We start from the raw sequence: 17,729 nt of genomic DNA, 5'->3' as shown, positions 1-17,729 counted from the left end.
ATAGATACATCTCAATTTCAAATCACTGACTAAATGAACATGAAAATTATTATTTTAAAAGAAGAAATTAAATAATAGACTTTTGACAAGACTAAAATAATTTTTGACATCGCAATATTAGTTTACACTTTCTTTGCAATAAAAATAAAATACGTTCAAAAACTACTACAAACAGTAATGATGTTGAGCTGGATCACATAATTATGAAAATTTTATTTCACAAAATAAAAATTATAAATGAAGATTAACACATGGTATATAGGACAGGAAATCTATACACTGTTAACTGAAAACACCACCCAAAATAATCTGCCAGAGTTAATGTTAAATGTAGATTTTACCAGTGTAAACTGCTGGATAAAAAGTTAATTTCCTGCTGGGTGGAAGTGTTTAAGCATTTTAAAATTTTGAGTGTCCCATCTATCATCTTCCAACACTCATCACAATGGCATGGTGTTTCAACACTGTAAGCCAATTGAAACCCAAGGGCTTTTCATGTAAATTTAGGGTTGGTTTGTTTGGTACTGAATGAAGACACAGTAAGATTCCCTAGATACAATAGAAGACAAGGAAGTGTAAGACAAACAACTGAAGGGTTTTGGATATATTCAGTCTCTACAGCAGGACTTCAGGAACAGACAAAAATGAACTATCAGCCTGGGATGTGTGGGTGGGGGAAGGGAGCATATCATCGACATTAAACTACTTGATTAAAACATTACTGAATAGAAAATTTTCCTCTTCTTTTACAGCAACAATTCCAACTTACAAGGAGACGATACGGAATGGCCTCCTCCGATTTTCTCCATACTTTCAGGATTTGAATGTCAACGCAAAGACTTCAGTTTCTCAGAGCAGTAAGATGCATTTCCTTTATATATATATATATATATATATATTAAAAAAAAGCAGCTCAACCTGAACATTAAGATTTTTGAGCACTGATAAGTACAAACAATAAAGTCACTGGTAGGAATCTCACCTGCAGCAGCTTTTTTGCCTTTTATTTAAATTTCACATTTAAAAATGAATGGAGATATTAAAAAATACTGAATCATAATTCATTAATAAATGAGATATGTACACTTATAATACTGAGCACTCTAGAAACAAATTATTTACTTTTCTATTTGATGTTTTATACCAAATTATAAAATAAATAATGTCAAGTTGCTGCTAATGAGATTCAAACCAGTGACTAATATTATTAGACATCTACTCTACATTCACAGTTACTGATCGCATTGTTAGTACACTTGAAATGTTTTAGACTTGACAGCAGTTGGAAATCTAACCTTCAAACTGATTTTTTGGAATTGAATCATACTGCTTTAGGGAACTGATATCTGATCCTTCAGCTTCAAATCTTACAAATATAAAGAACATCAAAGAGAACCAGACTAACTTACTTTGTTAAATGCTTTAACCCTTTCAGATCTACTATCACACTACGTCTATCATTATGATTTTCCGCTATGGCTCAGGTGTCGAGTGATGTATAACAGATTTCCATTACTGTGTTTTCCATCCGCTCTATTGTTGGAGTGTGCTAGGTGAACAGCAGCACTTGGAATAAAGATGTGTAACTCAAAGTGTGTTGCATTCTAACATTTGTAGCAGATTATAGCTGGTAGAAAACATGCGATGATGATATTGCCAGAATGGCCCCTCGAAGACACTAAGCATGAAGGACAATTAAGTGATGAAAGTGATCGGAAGTAACTTTGCACTGTGGTCAGTGATATAAGTTCTAATGAATCAGATTCTACTGATGGAGTGAAAGTGATGAAGATACACAACCTGTATCAAGTACGTGGAAGATGATATGATGGCAAGGTTGATTTCATGAAGTTCGCTTTTTCTGTCACACATCAAGGTTTCACAATTCCTTATGGTGTTTGACCAAAATGCAGACTAGAACATTTCCAACTCTTCTTTACTGACAATCTTATTAGTGAAATTGTGAATACTACAAATATGTGCGCTAAAGGAACGATAAAGAAAGTCACTCTGCCTACAACACACTCAATGTCAACATGATAAGGAAAAGTATAGATTGCTACCTACCATAAAGATGGCACACCAAGTTGCAGACAGGTAGAATGAGTAGACTGCATCGCAGTCCAAGCTGCTGGAGACAGCAATCATGTGTGCCATCTCTACAGTGAACAGTAATCTATCCTTTTCCTTATAATGTTGATATTCCAACTGAAGAGTTTCCATTGTTTGAAAACACTGTGTGGCACTCATGGAGAAATGTTCCATTGGATTAACCGAAGGCTTCCCCTGAAGTAATATTGAACATGGCCTTGAATTTGAAGGCAGAACTAGTTAACAATTTCACATAAGACTGGCTAGAACAAACTCCATTTTTCAAAAATGTTTCTCTCATCTTCATCTATTTTTGAGGTGATTTTTAAAATTTTATAACTACTCCCATATATGTTCCTTATTCAGAGACGTAGGTTTAGTTGAGGAAGGAGCAACAGATTGGGAAAGAACTGAGCAGTTGACTAAGACCAAATGAGAAATTAATCTTAGTTATTCTGGAAGTTGTTCCATGAACCTTCTACCAAACATTACAGTGTGAATTGCAGAGTAATCATGTAGACAAAGAACATATCAAAGCACTGAGTTAACATTAATGTATTTGTGTTCACATCTACATTCCCATTTGTGTGTTAATACTGGTCTACCTAACATTTCAAACACTTGCTATTTCAAACACTGTGTTATTTGCTGATGTTCTAGCAATATGGAAACAAGGACCACTTAAAATTGCAAATCCAGTAGAAATTCTGATTAGTAATTGTCAGTATGATCTGGAAGCATAAGGGGTTGAAGGTCCGTTATACAACAAGTATGTCAAGTTTGGCACACAGTCCAAAACGACTTTTCAGGTCAGAATTAGGACATACAATACAACTGTTCCACTTAAGCAGTCATTACAACATGGACCACAAGTTTTACATAATACAGCTTTTACAAAGCTTAATTAATTTCTCACATTGCAGAGAAATCTACAAGGAAGTATAACATCCATTTTTAAAACAAAAATGGCACTTAAGTAACGAGTTACTAAATGCATGGCAGTTAATGTGACCAAGTACTGAACCAATGTAAAAGAAACAGCACAAAAAATGCTGACATAAAAAATTAAAATAAATTCAGGCTAAAAATTCACAACACTTTAATCAACAACAAGCTAAGAGCTGAACCACATGCCAGCCCTAGTCCAAGGAATGCAGCCATCATAGATGATGCAGTCTCCTGTTCAGCAGCATCCACAACTCTGTTGAAAGGGAAAAAAGAAGATTTAACACGTACATTATTGACACAAATGATAAACCCTCTTTTTCTAAATTCACATACTGTTCAGAATATATCCAATTAGTTGCTTTGCAACTGAAACATTTAATAGCTTCATAAACATATAAAAGTACTTCAATAGAATTTTGTTCTCTCATATAATTAATTTTAATTGCATGAACACTACGTTATTTGCTGAAAGAAGCATATGAAGGTAACTTTACCATGTAGCTGTGCACTGCAGTAATACCATTCTCCTACTAACTCACCCCCCCCCCCCTCTCTCTCTCTCTCTCTCTCTCTCTCTCTCTCTCTCTCTCTCTCTGTGTGTGTGTGCGTGTGCGTGTGAACTGAGGAACATGAATTTTTTGTTGTTGTTTTATTTTTATTTATTTTTTTTTGGGGGGGGGGAGGGAGGGGGGGCAGGGGGTAAAGTCTCACTGGCAAGTAGATCATTAGACACAATCTGCATCTTTTTTCAAAGGAACGACATCAGTATTCATATTAATTAATTTATTTCGTAATGGATGGACACGGAGTTTTACCACACACAATCCAAAAGTGGGCCCAGTGTGGTGACCACAGTGTCACCTCAATCAATCATTTATCTGTGGAATGATTATGCTTTAAAATTACTATTAACTTAATATTTTTTTCATTACACAAGACTTTACGGATAAAATCATACTGCTCCCAAACTCAAAATTGTTATTGTCTTACAATTTGTAGCTTGGAAATATCCCTATGCAGCAAATTTAATTCTTTGATTTTCTATTCCAGCCAGCTTACAATAAAATGCAAGGACAGTGCATACTAAGTTTAGCAGAATAAGATGTTAGAGAAGCACCTCATCCTTAACCTTCTTCTGTAACATACTTCTTATGTTATCTGTCACTTTCCTGTCCTACATAGGCCTCTGTGTTCTCTTGGTTTTTAAATTTCCTTCTCAGAGGTGCTTCATCAATACATATTCTTGTAATTTATTTATTGAAATTCTTTTGATCTAAAATGTTATTCATTAAACTACCAATTATCGGAAGACAAAATATTCTAAGTAGTTAGACCTCATCATGTTCCTTTTTAAATTTCTTCTTATGCAGTGAATATTTTGAACCCTGTTCTGGGTACTTCTGGTGTCACAGGTTAGCTGAACAAACTTTTTGGACCTAATCCCTTTCAATATGTCAAAGCCAATGCCACTGCCTCCCCCACCCCCCACCCCCAATCTTCCCATGTTTGTTGCAAGCAAATCTCTGTGGTTTTAAATTTTCAGTCAGTATTTGTTCTACCTCCAGCCATCAGATTAAACTGAAATTTTGTATGCACAATTGATGGTAGTCTAGTATTATCCATCTACACCACATAATTTTAACACTGTAGTTCTAAAATGCTAGGCATCTATTATTCCATGTCCACTTTCACTAAGAATGAATACTGGGAAGTTTTCAAAGCTACAAACAATGAATTTCTATGCTTTTCAAATAAAAAGCTTGTCTTTCATGAAAACAGGGCATTTATTTATTTTGTTCTGTAAATCACATCATGAATGAAATACTTAGCAAAATTTAAAAAAGGACATTCAATCTGCTGTCTGTTTATCAACAAGACTAGGTAAATTTATTAGAAACATCCAGCATTTCTATGCAGAACGATTTCACAGTTGTGACTCAACTTTTCTCTTGGATTTTCCTGATTTATCAATACATTTCTCTTGATGGTCCATTGTCGTTTTCTTCAGATTTACATACCTAGCATTCCAAACATTCTGCATATGTGTTATATGATATAAGGATATTACATAATAAAAAGATATTATATAATAAAAGGATAGTTGCTACTCACCATACAGCCGAGATACTTGCCATATAGCAGAGATGCTGAGTCGCAGATAGGCACAACAAAAAGACTGTCAGAAGATGAGCTTTTGGCCACAAGGCCTTCATTGGAGATAGAACATGCACACACATACTCATTCAAACACAACTCACACACACATGACCACAGTCTCTGGCTGTTGAGGACACTGCAAGCAGCAGCGCATGATGGGATACACAACTGGATGACGGGGGTAAGGAGCAGGCTAGGTTGGGGAGGGGGAGGGATCGCATTGTAGGGGTGGGTGATGGTAAAGTGCTGCTTGCGGGAGCATACAGGGACGAGGTGGAGAGGGGGCAGGGCAGCTAGGTGCAGTCGGGAGGTTAGATGGAGGGCAGGAAAAGGTTAGTGGAAACGGAGACAGATAAAAAGACAGTGGGTGTGGTGATGGAATAGGTGACTGTGTAGTGCTGGAATGGGAACAGGGAAAGGACTAGAGGGTAATGACAAAGACTAGCAAAGGTTGAGACCAGGAGGGTTACAGGAACATAGGAATATCACAGGGAGAGTTCCCACCTGTGCAATTCAGAAAAGCTGGTGTCAGTGAAAAGGATCCAGATGGCACAGGCTGTGAAGCAGTCATTGAAATGAAGAACATTTGTGTTGGTCTGACTACCACTATGCACCAACTCTACAACATACCCTCATAGCTGACAAACCCCACCGCGCAGACCTACTACATTTACCTTACCCTCAAGAACTCCCACCCACCACCATACAGAACCTAAAGAGACTGGAAACACAGTCATGAACCTTTCCTCCAAGAGCTTTAGCTCCACAGACGAATCAGTCCTTTCCAAAGGTCTCACCTTTTGCATCACTCCCAAATTCAGTCGTGCAAGACCTCCTCTCCTTCTCCTGGTCCCTACAGTGGAAACACTTTTTCACCACCAACCCTACCAATCAGACACAACCAAAGACCAATGCAGAACCCTGCTTGACTTAGTTCACTCCTCCATCCAACCGTGACCCACTCCCACTGTCCCCAAGTCACGCCCTGCCAACTTTCCAGAATTTCTTAACCTTGAACCTTACCTTCACCATCATTCCCCAAATCCCTCAACACGCAAACTAACCTTATATCCACAGAAAGTACTGCATCCACCACATAAAAACTGATCCCCACCTTATAATCCCGACAAAGGCTCCACCAATGTAGTTTTGAACCCAAGGACTACCTGGAGGTAGGACTCTGCCAGCTGTCAGATTGATTCATCCACCAACAAGCCCCGCCATATTGACCCCATTCCAGTCTCTCCTCAAATCCCCAGGCCCATCCCAGAAGCTCTCTCCTGAGTCTACCTTTCTCCTCATCCCTACCACTCCCGACACTCCTACCTTCTACATGCTTCCTGAAGTCCATAAACCCAACCACACCAGGATTCCCCATTGTCGCCGCTCACTGTGCCCCCACTGAGAGAACCTCTGCTCTCTTAGACCAACACCTTCAGCCTGTTACCCACAACCTACCCTCCTACACACAAGATACCAACCATTTCCTTCACCGACACTCTACACTTCCTGTTCCTTTACGACATCGTGCCCTGCTCTACACTACTGATGCCACCTCTCTTTACACTGACATCCTTAATGCCCATGGTCTTACCTCTATTGAATACATTGAATACTACCTTTCCCAATGTCCAATGGATTCCAAAAATACAACCTCCATAATTGCCATGATCAACTACATCCTCTCCCACAATTATTTCTCCTTCAAAGGCATTACCTACAAATGGAACCGGGTATGACTATGGACACTTGCATGGGCACCATCCTACGCCAATCTATTCATGGGGCATCTACAGAATCTCAAACTCCCTCATCTGGTTCAGATTCACTGATGACAGCTTCATTATCTGGATCGAGGGTGAGGACAAACTACCCACATTCCTCCAGAACTTTAACACCTTTTCCCCCATGTGTTTCCTGATGTTTTGACCTCCACCTCAAAGATGGTTACATTAACACCTCTGCCCATATCAGACCTATCAACCATCAGCAATACCTCCACTTCGACAGCTGCCACCCATTCCATACCAAGAAGTCCCTTCCATACAGGCTAACCACTGGTGGCTGTCACATCTGTGGTGATGAGTGGTCCCACTCTAAATACAGCGAGGGTCTCACCGAAACCCTCACAGACTGTAATTACCCACCCAACCTTGCACGAAAGCAGATCTTCCGTGCCTTATCCCTCGAGTCGCCCATCACCTCACAAAATCCCACTGTCCAGCCACAGAGAAGCATTCCCCTCATGACTCGGTACCACTCAGGACTGCAGGCAACTGAATCACATTCTCCGCCAACTTTTCGACTACCTATAGTTGTGCCCAGACATGAGGAATGTCGTACCCATTATCCTTCCCTGCCCTCCCATAGTAGTTATCCGCTGCCAACCGAATGAACACGATATCCTCTGCCATCCCAACACAACTCCCACTCCCAACCCCCTGCCACATGGGTCATATCCCTGTAATAGACCTAGATGCAAGACCTGTCCCATACATCCTCCCACCACCACTTACTACAGTCCAGTCATAAGCATCACCTATCCCATCAAAGGCAGGGCTACCTGTGAAAACAACCATGTGATCTACAAGCTAACCTGTTATTACTGTGTTGCATTCTACATCGGCATGACAACCGACAAGCTGTCTGTCCACATGAAGAGCCACCAGTAAACTGTTGCCGAGAAGCAGTTGGACTACCCCATTTGCGGCCATGCCATCCAACACAATGTTTCTTCATTTCAATGATTGCTTCACAGCCTGTGCCATCTGGATCCTTCCCACCAACTAGAGATGGGTCGAACTCTTTCATTCCCGTGAACTACTTCATTCACTTCACTCTCTGCCGTGAAGCATTCAAATGAAGTAGTTCATTCATGAAGTACGGAAGCCTGGCGAAGTTGCCCAGTTTTCCACTCAGCCGTGGCTACGCTTGCTTCACCTTGCTCATGCAATAAAGCTTCATAATTTTACCAACAGATGGCCAAACTATGTAGTAACATGCACGCAACGTTTTACTCTCTTACAGCGTCTGAGTTAACTTAACTAGAGCATGGTCGAAGGGGACAAAGGAAAGATAAACAGAGAAGCCTGTCACATATAAAGAAGGTATTACATTTAATCTTGCTCGACATTTTCTCATGAAGTGCCCAAAAAAGTCTATCTGACAAGTGAAGCCTTATTTGTTGTATTCATGGACTGAAAACTAGAGCTACCAACAAAATGCAGTCCAATTTTATGTTCCTTTTAAAATTTAATCCAAAATAGAATGAGTATGTTTCCCACTGTCACGAAGTCTATATATCTACTTTAAGTAATTATTCAGAAGTTTTCCTGCAGATTTTATTTTTGTTGAGAATAATAACCCTCCAAATTCAAAACGTAAACTGTCACCTGTAATCATTGGCACAATTTCAGGTAAAATCCCTCTTTATTTTATTCGGAAAGCAGTTTTTGTGTCTGTTTACTCTTATACAATGGTTAGCAACTCGTGATCATGTAAAATTAGTTAATTTGGGGTTTCTTCGCCGATTTAGGTGATGGGAAGCAAAGTGCAACTGTTGTTCTAAGTGTATTTCATATAAAGGAGGAAATACATTTAATCTAGCGTGTCATGTTTGAGTGCTGCATCTAACAATGTCAATGTCAGTCAGTCATCTTCCGATATTTCTTGGACAAATAACCCAGATAATCCGGAACCAACATCAGCAATTGTCAGAAGCGAACAGCAGTCGGTGCCAGAAAACAGTAGTATCACTTCATTATCAGACAGCAAACACCAATATCGCGGAACATTACCTATGTATTTTCCGAAACCTCTTTCGAACAAAAGAAATCAGGAGATAGATTTCGCACTTCTGGAGACTGTTGTAAAGGATTATTTGCCCTTCAACATAGTGGAAAGCAAACATTTCCAAAGTTTTGTAGGCAAACTGAATGGTGCTTACAGAATGCCAGCTCGGAAGACCATTTCCAATACACTACTACAACAACAGTACGCCATGATTAAAGAAACTGTGAGAGTCAAAATTAATTCTGCAGAAGCAGTTGTGCTGACAATGGATGGGTGGACCTCAACCACAAATGAGAGTTATTTGTCGGTGACATCACACTACGTTAAAGACCTGGAGCTGCCATCTTCCCTCCTAGAGTGCTTTAAATACGATGAAAGGCACACGTCAGAAAAACTCTCCGAACAACTGCGACGTGTCACAAGGGAATGGGGCATTCAAGAAAAAGTCTTGTGTGTTGTTAGCAACAATGCTGCTAATATTGTGGCAGCTATAAGACACTCAGCCTGGAAACACATCCCCTGCTTGGCACACACACTAATTGTTCAGAATGAGCTTCCGCACATTCAACCCATTCTGAATAAAGAAGAAGAAGAAAAAAAAAGTTGAATTTTTTAAAAGAAGTTCACAGGCCTGCACAAAACTGAAAAAGATGCAGGAACAGTTAAAAGAGCCAGTTCTGACACTAAAACAAGACACTGTCACAAGATGGAATTCAACATGTGATATGCTGCGAAGAATAATCGAGGTTAATAATTCCCTAATGACAGTTATCACTCTGAATTATCCGGATCTTCCAAATCTGACTGCAGAGGACATTACAAGTGTAGCACAAGCCTGTGACCCGTTTAAAGTTTTCGAAGACTGCACCGAGGAAATGTCAAGTGAAAATGTTGTCACTGCTTCTAAAGTTATACTCCTTAGTCGCTCATTGAAAAAATGGTGTTGCAGGTTTGTTAATAACACTGAAATTCATGTAGACATGCAACAGATGGCCAAAAAGTTAGCTGAAGACCTAAAACAACGATTTTGAAATATAGAGGAAAATTCTATTTTCACAGAAGCAACTTCATTGGATCCCTGGTTCAAATTACATGGTTTTTCTGATAATTCTGCTGAGAATGTGAAATTAAACCTAATCAGGCACTGTGAGAAATTTGTGACGAACACATCCACTGCTACTGCAACAATCTCAATTCTAACCACTGAATCTACTTCTATCTCTGGCTCGAATTTTCCAGGCTGCAGAGAAATCCACACCCAAGAGCTGCTGCAATAGTGGAAGTGGACAAATACACTCCTGGAAATTGAAATAAGAACACCGTGAATTCATTGTCCCAGGAAGGGGAAACTTTATTTACACATTCCTGGGGTCAGATACATCACATGATCACACTGACAGAACCACAGGCACATAGACACAGGCAACAGAACATGCACAATGTCGGCACTAGTACAGTGTATATCCACCTTTCGCAGCAATGCAGGCTGCTATTCTCCAATGGAGACGATCGTAGAGATGCTGGATGTAGTCCTGTGGAACGGCTTGCCATGCCATTTCCACCTGGCGCCTCAGTTGGACCAGCGTTCGTGCTGGACGTGCAGACCGCGTGAGACGACGCTTCATCCAGTCCCAAACATGCTCAATGGGGGACAGATCCGGAGATCTTGCTGGCCAGGGTAGTTGACTTACACCTTCTAGAGCACGTTGGGTGGCACGGGATACATGCGGACGTGCATTGTCCTGTTGGAACAGCAAGTTCCCTTGCCGGTCTAGGAATGGTAGAACGATGGGTTCGATGACGGTTTGGATGTACCGTGCACTATTCAGTGTCCCCTCGACGATCACCAGTGGTGTACGGCCAGTGTAGGAGATCGCTCCCCACACCATGATGCCGGGTGTTGGCCCTGTCTGCCTCGGTCGTATGCAGTCCTGATTGTGGCGCTCACCTGCACGGCGCCAAACACGCATATGACCATCATTGGCACCAAGGCAGAAGCGACTCTCATCGCTGAAGACGACACGTCTCCATTCGTCCCTCCATTCACGCCTGTCGCGACACCACTGGAGGCGGGCTGCACGATGTTGGGGCGTGAGCGGAAGACGGCCTAACGGTGTGCGGGACCGTAGCCCAGCTTCATGCAGACGCTTGCGAATGGTCCTCGCCGATACCCCAGGAGCAACAGTGTCCCTAATTTGCTGGGAAGTGGCGGTGCGGTCCCCTACGGCACTGCGTAGGATCCTACGGTCTTGGCGTGCATCCGTGCGTCGCTGCGGTCCGGTCCCAGGTCGACGGGCACGTGCACCTTCCGCCGACCACTGGCGACAACATCGATGTACTGTGGAGACCTCACGCCCCACGTGTTGGGCAATTCGGCGGTACGTCCACCCGGCCTCCCGCATGCCCACTATATGCCCTCGCTCAAAGTCCGTCAACTGCACATACGGTTCACGTCCACGCTGTCGCGGCATGCTACCAGTGTTAAAGACTGCGATGGAGCTCCGTATGCCACGGAAAACTGGCTGACACTGACGGCGGCGGTGCACAAATGCTGCGCAGCTAGCGCCATTCGACGGCCAACACCGCAGTTCCTGGTGTGTCTGCTGTGCCGTGCGTGTGATCATTGCTTGTACAGCCCTCTCGCAGTGTCCGGAGCAAGTATGGTGGGTCTGACACACCGGTGTCAATGTGTTCTTTTTTCCATTTCCAGGAGTGTATTTACAAGAGCCCCTCCTACAGAGACAAGGCAATCCACTTCAGTGGTGATTTGAACGGCTGTCAGTACACGCCTCACTCTTTGAACTTGCAAAAATACGACTCTGTATTGTTGCAACTTCCACGCCGTGTGAAAGAGTGTTCTCGAAGGCAGGACACCTTATAACTGACAGAAGAAATCACCTGACAGGAAAAAAGTGAAACAAATCATGTTTTTAAATGGAAATCTCTGAACATTCGCCAGATCTGTTGATGTTTATTCATAAATATATATGTATTTTTTTAAATTTAATTAGGACAATCCTCAAATTGACATTTAGTGTAATTATTTCAATAATGTGTACAAGATAAACTTTCCTACATGAATGATTACATTTCAAGTGTGGATTCCACGCATGCTTCAGTTCCAGACTCACAAGGTAAGCATTTATTTTCATGTTGGCTGTGCGTGCTCACACAGCCAGCCTCTCGTTTGTATCTTTAATATTCATTTGTCTGCAAGTGCTGCCAATGGTAGAATACCGATAGACGCAAAGTATAACTGCACAAATAGTCCACAGGTAATGATGTCAGCACTGCAGGAAGCAGCGATTTGTCGACAGATAGTAGAGGGAGGACTGAAGTGAAGGGAGAATGAGTGACATAGCGCCAATGAAGTGGGAGAGGGGATAAGAGTGAGTGAACTAGAAAAAAGTGTTGAGTGTGCTACCTGTGAAGAGTTTGAAGTACCAATTCATAGAAATTGAGTGGTTAGTTCACACTTCACTGGAGTGAAGCGTTCATTTGAATGATTCATTCACGAGCTCCCCATCACTACCACCAAAACCAGATTTTCTGAATAGCACAGGTGGGAACTCTCCCTGCAATGTATCCTATGTTCCTGTAATCCTCCTAGGCTCAACCTTCATTATTATTTGTCCTTATCCTCTAGCCCTTTCCCTGTTCCCATTCCAGCAATACACAGTCATCTATTCCATCACCACACCCATAGTTTTTTTTTATCTGTCTCCTTTTCCACTAACCGTTTCCTGCCCTCCACCTAACCTCCTGACTGAACCTAACTGCCCTGCTCTCTCCCCACCTCGCCCCTGTACACTCCCGCAAGCAGCACTTTACCATCACCCACCTCTACACTGCTATCCATCCCCCTCCCTACCCCTGCCTGCTCCTTATCCCCATCACCCAGTAGCGTCTCCCATCACGTGTTGCTGCTCGCAGTGTGGCCTTAGCAGCCAGACACTGCAGGTGTGTGTGTGTGTGTGTGTGTGTGTGTGTGTGACCTGAACAAGTTTCATGACTAACAACTGCTGATGGCACTACCTTGAAGAACAAGGTAAAATTATCTCCCATTTGTCCATAGAGGAGTTTTTCCACTAATTATGGTCATGACTGGCTTTTCAGGTATTACATCCTGCTGCTCCAAATTTTAAAAACATTTCTGCAAGTTGCAGTGTAGTGCAGGAAATTGTTCATCCACAGATAATTTTACAGCTATATAGCGCTTGCCAGCTTTTTGCAAGGAGAAATATAAGCAATATACAAAGCCTTATCAACATATACAAACTTGTTTAATCAGGAGAGGACAAATTTATATGAACACTACATAACAAAACCACTGAAACCCTAAAATTGGCATAAACAGAACCATTTGAGGCCAGTGTCACTGTAACAAATGCACAACGTTATTATGTAAAGAGTAATATTCCATATGTGCACAGAGATGTATAGAGAAAGGTTCCCCAACAGAAATTTATCACAATGGACAGAACTTTATGAGATATTGGACTGTTCAAGCCCTGGAGAGTTAGTCAAGTTTCCTGACAGAAATTTTGGGTGATGGTACTAGGTCATGTGGGAGATGAAATGTTAAAAAGCCTGTAGGTGGCATATTTCGAACAATACAATCATGACAGAATTGGAGTAATAGGAATTACATCCCTATAATAAACAGGACATGCAAACAGTGGGTTCAAAAATTATTTTGAGTTTAGAGTTCCATTTTTTCAATGTATTTTGTTGTAATGTATGCAATAAGACTGGCAGTTGTCACACTGGATACTTAGTATGAAGCTGTTACTGTAAGGTGTAAGTTGTTAATGTCCATAAAAATTAAATATTCATTTATGAGAATTAGCTCCAGTATTATGCAGCCTTCTCTGCTATATGCATAATTTTTACTTGAAATATCTGGGGCACCCTACACAGAAATGTAAATAATTTACAGGTGAAAACTTACAGAGTTATGAAACAGACAGATTGCTACCCTTCGTAAAGATGACTTGTTGAGGCAGATAGGCACAAAAGAAAGACCATTAAACATTGAGCATCTAGCTTCTACATCTGACATCATTTGCATTGTGAACACAGACTTGTTTAGATGCTTCAGCAATTCTGTGGTATGCCCTTCCCAACCAAATTTATTATCAAGTTGTAATCCCTGAAATCGACCTCTTTTATCCTCATGTCTTCGTATATTATACACATGCTGGAAGGAAGTCTCTTACAGGTTCTGAACTTCATATAGTGGGTCTTTTCAAAGTTTAATCATAGTGAATTAGCTTTAAACCAATTAGTAATGCCAGTGAAAATCTGATTTGTAGCCATTTCAAAATCTTTACTTGACTTGCTAATTTATTTCAATGTTTGTGTCATCTGCAAACAAAACATACTCAGCATCTGGCAATGTAACAGATGAGAGGTCATTAATCTACACAAGAATCATTAATCTACACAAGAAAAATCTGTGGACCCAAGACAGAACCTTGTGGAACAGCAAAAGTAATTAATTTCCCATCAGATGAAGACGACTGCTTACTCCACACGTATTTCACAATGACACCTTTTTTCCCCTGTTAGTTAGGCAAGAGTCTAATGATTTTACAGCACTGCCAATGACACCATAATATTCTAGCTTACTTAGTAGAATGCTGTGACACACAGAGTCAAAGGCTTTTGACAGGTCACAGAAAACACCAGTAGCCTCTAATTTGTTATCTAATGAATTAAGCACATTATCACTGTACTTGTAAATAGCCCTCTCTATATTGGAAGCTTTCAGGAACCCAAATGTGACTGTGACAATATATTATTTGCAGTCGAATGCTTAAGAAGATGCTTGAACACAACCTTTTCAAATACTTTTGAAGAAGTCAGAAAAAGTGAAATTGGTTGATAGTTTGACAGTATCTCATTATCCCCCTTCTTGTAAAGAGACATAACTTCAACATATTTTAGCCAGTCTGGAAATGTGCTGATAAGATATTGATTACACAAATAGCTTCCAAGACAGAACCCAACTCACATGAACTCTCTTCGATTAAATTCACTGATATGTTATCACAACCACTAGAGTACTTTGATTTTAAGGATTTTATGATTGATGCTACTTCTTTGGGAGAAGTGAGTGTCATATCCACTTTACTGAAGTTATTTGTAGAGACTGGTCTCAGATACTCCATTGTATGGTTTACTGAACTTGACATCCCCAAGCTGTCAGTAACAGTAACAAAATACTTATTGAAGAGTTTGCAACACAACATGCACTAATTACTGATATCTCCATTTATTTTTACAGCTATCTTTTCGTCTTCCTTTCTGGCTTCACGTTTCTCTGTCTTCACTATACCCCACATAGTTTTTAATTTGTTGTTTGATGTAATTATTTTTTTCTCATGATAAAGCTACTTAGATTTCTGGATTACTACTTCAGTATTTTGCAGTATTCTTTGTAATGCATTACAATGCTAATATCACAGCTGTTCCTACATAGTAGATAGAGTTTCCTTTTTCTTCCACATTATACCTTTATTCCTTGTGTAATCCATGGTGATCTCTGTTTGATCCGAGTTACCTTGAGGGGAAAACAATTTTCAAATGAGGAAGTAACTTTATTAATGAATGATTTGTATTTTCCATTTGAGTCAGAAGTACTGTAAACATTTGTCCAGTTCATGTCTTTGAGCAATCTCCTAAAATTCTCAATTTTGATTGATTTTTTACCCTCCTGCACTCAGGTTTAAGAGAGTTTATATCTTGACAAGTTTTAACATTTAACATAAGATGATGCAAGTCATGATCAGAGAGCCCATTTACTATTGGTTTTGTGATATGACTTTTTCCTCTAGATTTGTCTACAAAGATATGATCAACAGCAGTCTCAGAACATTTACATACCCTAGTTGCAAAGTTCATAGTAGGAATTAAATTTAATGACTGTGTTACTGATGGCAACAATTGTTCACTGACAGAGCTCTTCAGTAAATCCAAATTAAAATCACCAACCAGCACTTTCTCTGTCTTTTTTTACTGTGAGATGGGACAACAGAGCTTCCAGATTTTCAATGAATAAGTTAAAGTTTCCTGAAGATGCTCTGTATGTACTTAGTATTATATAGGACTTTTTCTATTTGTACAGGGTGAACAGAGAAAAGGAAATCAATACATACTGTACCTTGGAACACATATCAAGGTGATATTTGCCAAATATCCATTTGAAAGACCAAAAATCACCATGAGTATGATGTAATACACATCTGAATTTATAAGCAAAGGCATGCCATGGTGTCTTGGATGGGCATTGCACATCAGAAATAGTGGAATGAATACAACTCTTAAGATGCTGATAAGCCCTATCAGCCACGCACTGCCACGGGGCTGCAACAAAACACACATTTTCAAAAACATGATGAACTACTTACTGTAGTGGTGATATAATTTAAACTTTTTTTTAATCTGTTCTATCATAAAATCCATGTCTTCAGTTATAAACACTGAACTACATTACAACTACTGACGGTATGTCATCAGTTTGGACACTAGCTCCTGCAAAGACAAGTTTAAGTGGAAAGTAGTATAATAATACATTAAACTTGACAAGAAATGGAAGTGTCTTGACAAAACTACATTACTAAATTTTTTGACTACATTTGTAATAAAAATTACAGTTTTGTGCTGAAAATACTACCAAAAGTAACTAACTTTCCTTAGCATTAACAATATACATGCAACCAAACATTAATGGTAATTTCACATACCCATTTCAAAATTCCAGCAGTGATTCGACCAATGTAATCACACAAACTGAAGATCAAGTAAGCAACCACAGGAACAAAGTAGATATCTGTAAAAAAGCAAATTAAATTTTAGTAATTTTGTTCCATCCAGTAAACTATGAGAATTCACTGAAATATACATAAGATGGAAACAATTGTGACAGAATGTTGATAGAAATAAATTGGGCAATGCTGAGGAAATTAAATTAGGAAATGAGGCACTAAAAGTAGTATAGGAGTTTTGTTGTTTGAGTGCAAAATAACTAATGATAGCCAATATAAAATAGAGTCTAGCAGTAGCTTCTGGAAAAGAAAAACCTCTTAACATTTAATGCAAATATACATGTCCAAGTCACATTAATGTGATCACCACTTAAGTTCGACTTCATCATGCAGTAACCACTCAGATAGCAGGTGGCAGCACTAGCATTGGAGGGTATATAAAGCATGTCGGGGATGTGGAAAACAGTGCAGTCATCATTTTAATGTGGAAATGGAGAGCTCTATCTGATGCCCAAATGGGCTTGATCACTGGCTTTCTGGTCAAGAGAGGGAGTGCTTCCAGAATGTCTAAGTTTGTAAACTGTTTGCCTCCCACCATAGTTAAAGTATACAAGACATGCAAAATGGTGCTATCAAAAACCAGCACTGAGGCAACTGTGATCCACCATATGCCATAGATGACTGGAGTGAGTGATGGATGTGGAGGTGCGTATGGGCCAATAGATGTGCACCTGTCGAGCAACTGACTACCCAGATGAATCAAGTGGCTAACAACAGTGTCTCCTCAGTGACTGTTCAGCAAATGTTGCATCACACGTGCCTCCACAGCAGGCATCTAGCTCATGCACCCAAGCTGACTGCTGTTCATCACTGACGAAGATTGGAATTTGCATACCAACACAGCAACTTGCTGTTCACCGAGTGCCAGCAGGTGGCCTTTTCAGAAGAATCATGTTATATACATTATATACG

General features: G+C 40.2%; 1 protein-coding gene across 1 annotated transcript in view; it reads right to left on the bottom strand.

Annotated features, from left to right (window-relative positions):
• Window positions 1-899: 899 nt before the first annotated feature.
• The window catches only part of LOC126092034 (equilibrative nucleoside transporter 3), a 71,177-nt gene continuing 54,347 nt past the window's right edge, over window positions 900-17,729 (bottom strand). Inside the window, exons 10-12 of the mRNA XM_049907433.1 lie at window positions 16,737-16,822; window positions 16,154-16,356; window positions 900-3,292 (exon numbers count right to left, since the gene is read on the bottom strand). Of these exons, the coding sequence (XP_049763390.1) occupies window positions 3,181-3,292; window positions 16,154-16,356; window positions 16,737-16,822 (401 nt within the window). The 3' untranslated portion in view covers window positions 900-3,180. The remainder of the gene's footprint in view (window positions 3,293-16,153; window positions 16,357-16,736; window positions 16,823-17,729) is intronic.

The sequence above is a fragment of the Schistocerca cancellata genome, chromosome 7 (assembly GCF_023864275.1).
Source record: "Schistocerca cancellata isolate TAMUIC-IGC-003103 chromosome 7, iqSchCanc2.1, whole genome shotgun sequence".
Classification (NCBI taxonomy): Eukaryota; Metazoa; Arthropoda; class Insecta; order Orthoptera; family Acrididae; genus Schistocerca; species Schistocerca cancellata.
Note: the sequence above shows the minus strand (reverse complement) of the source record. Positions and strands in the feature narration are given on the sequence as shown.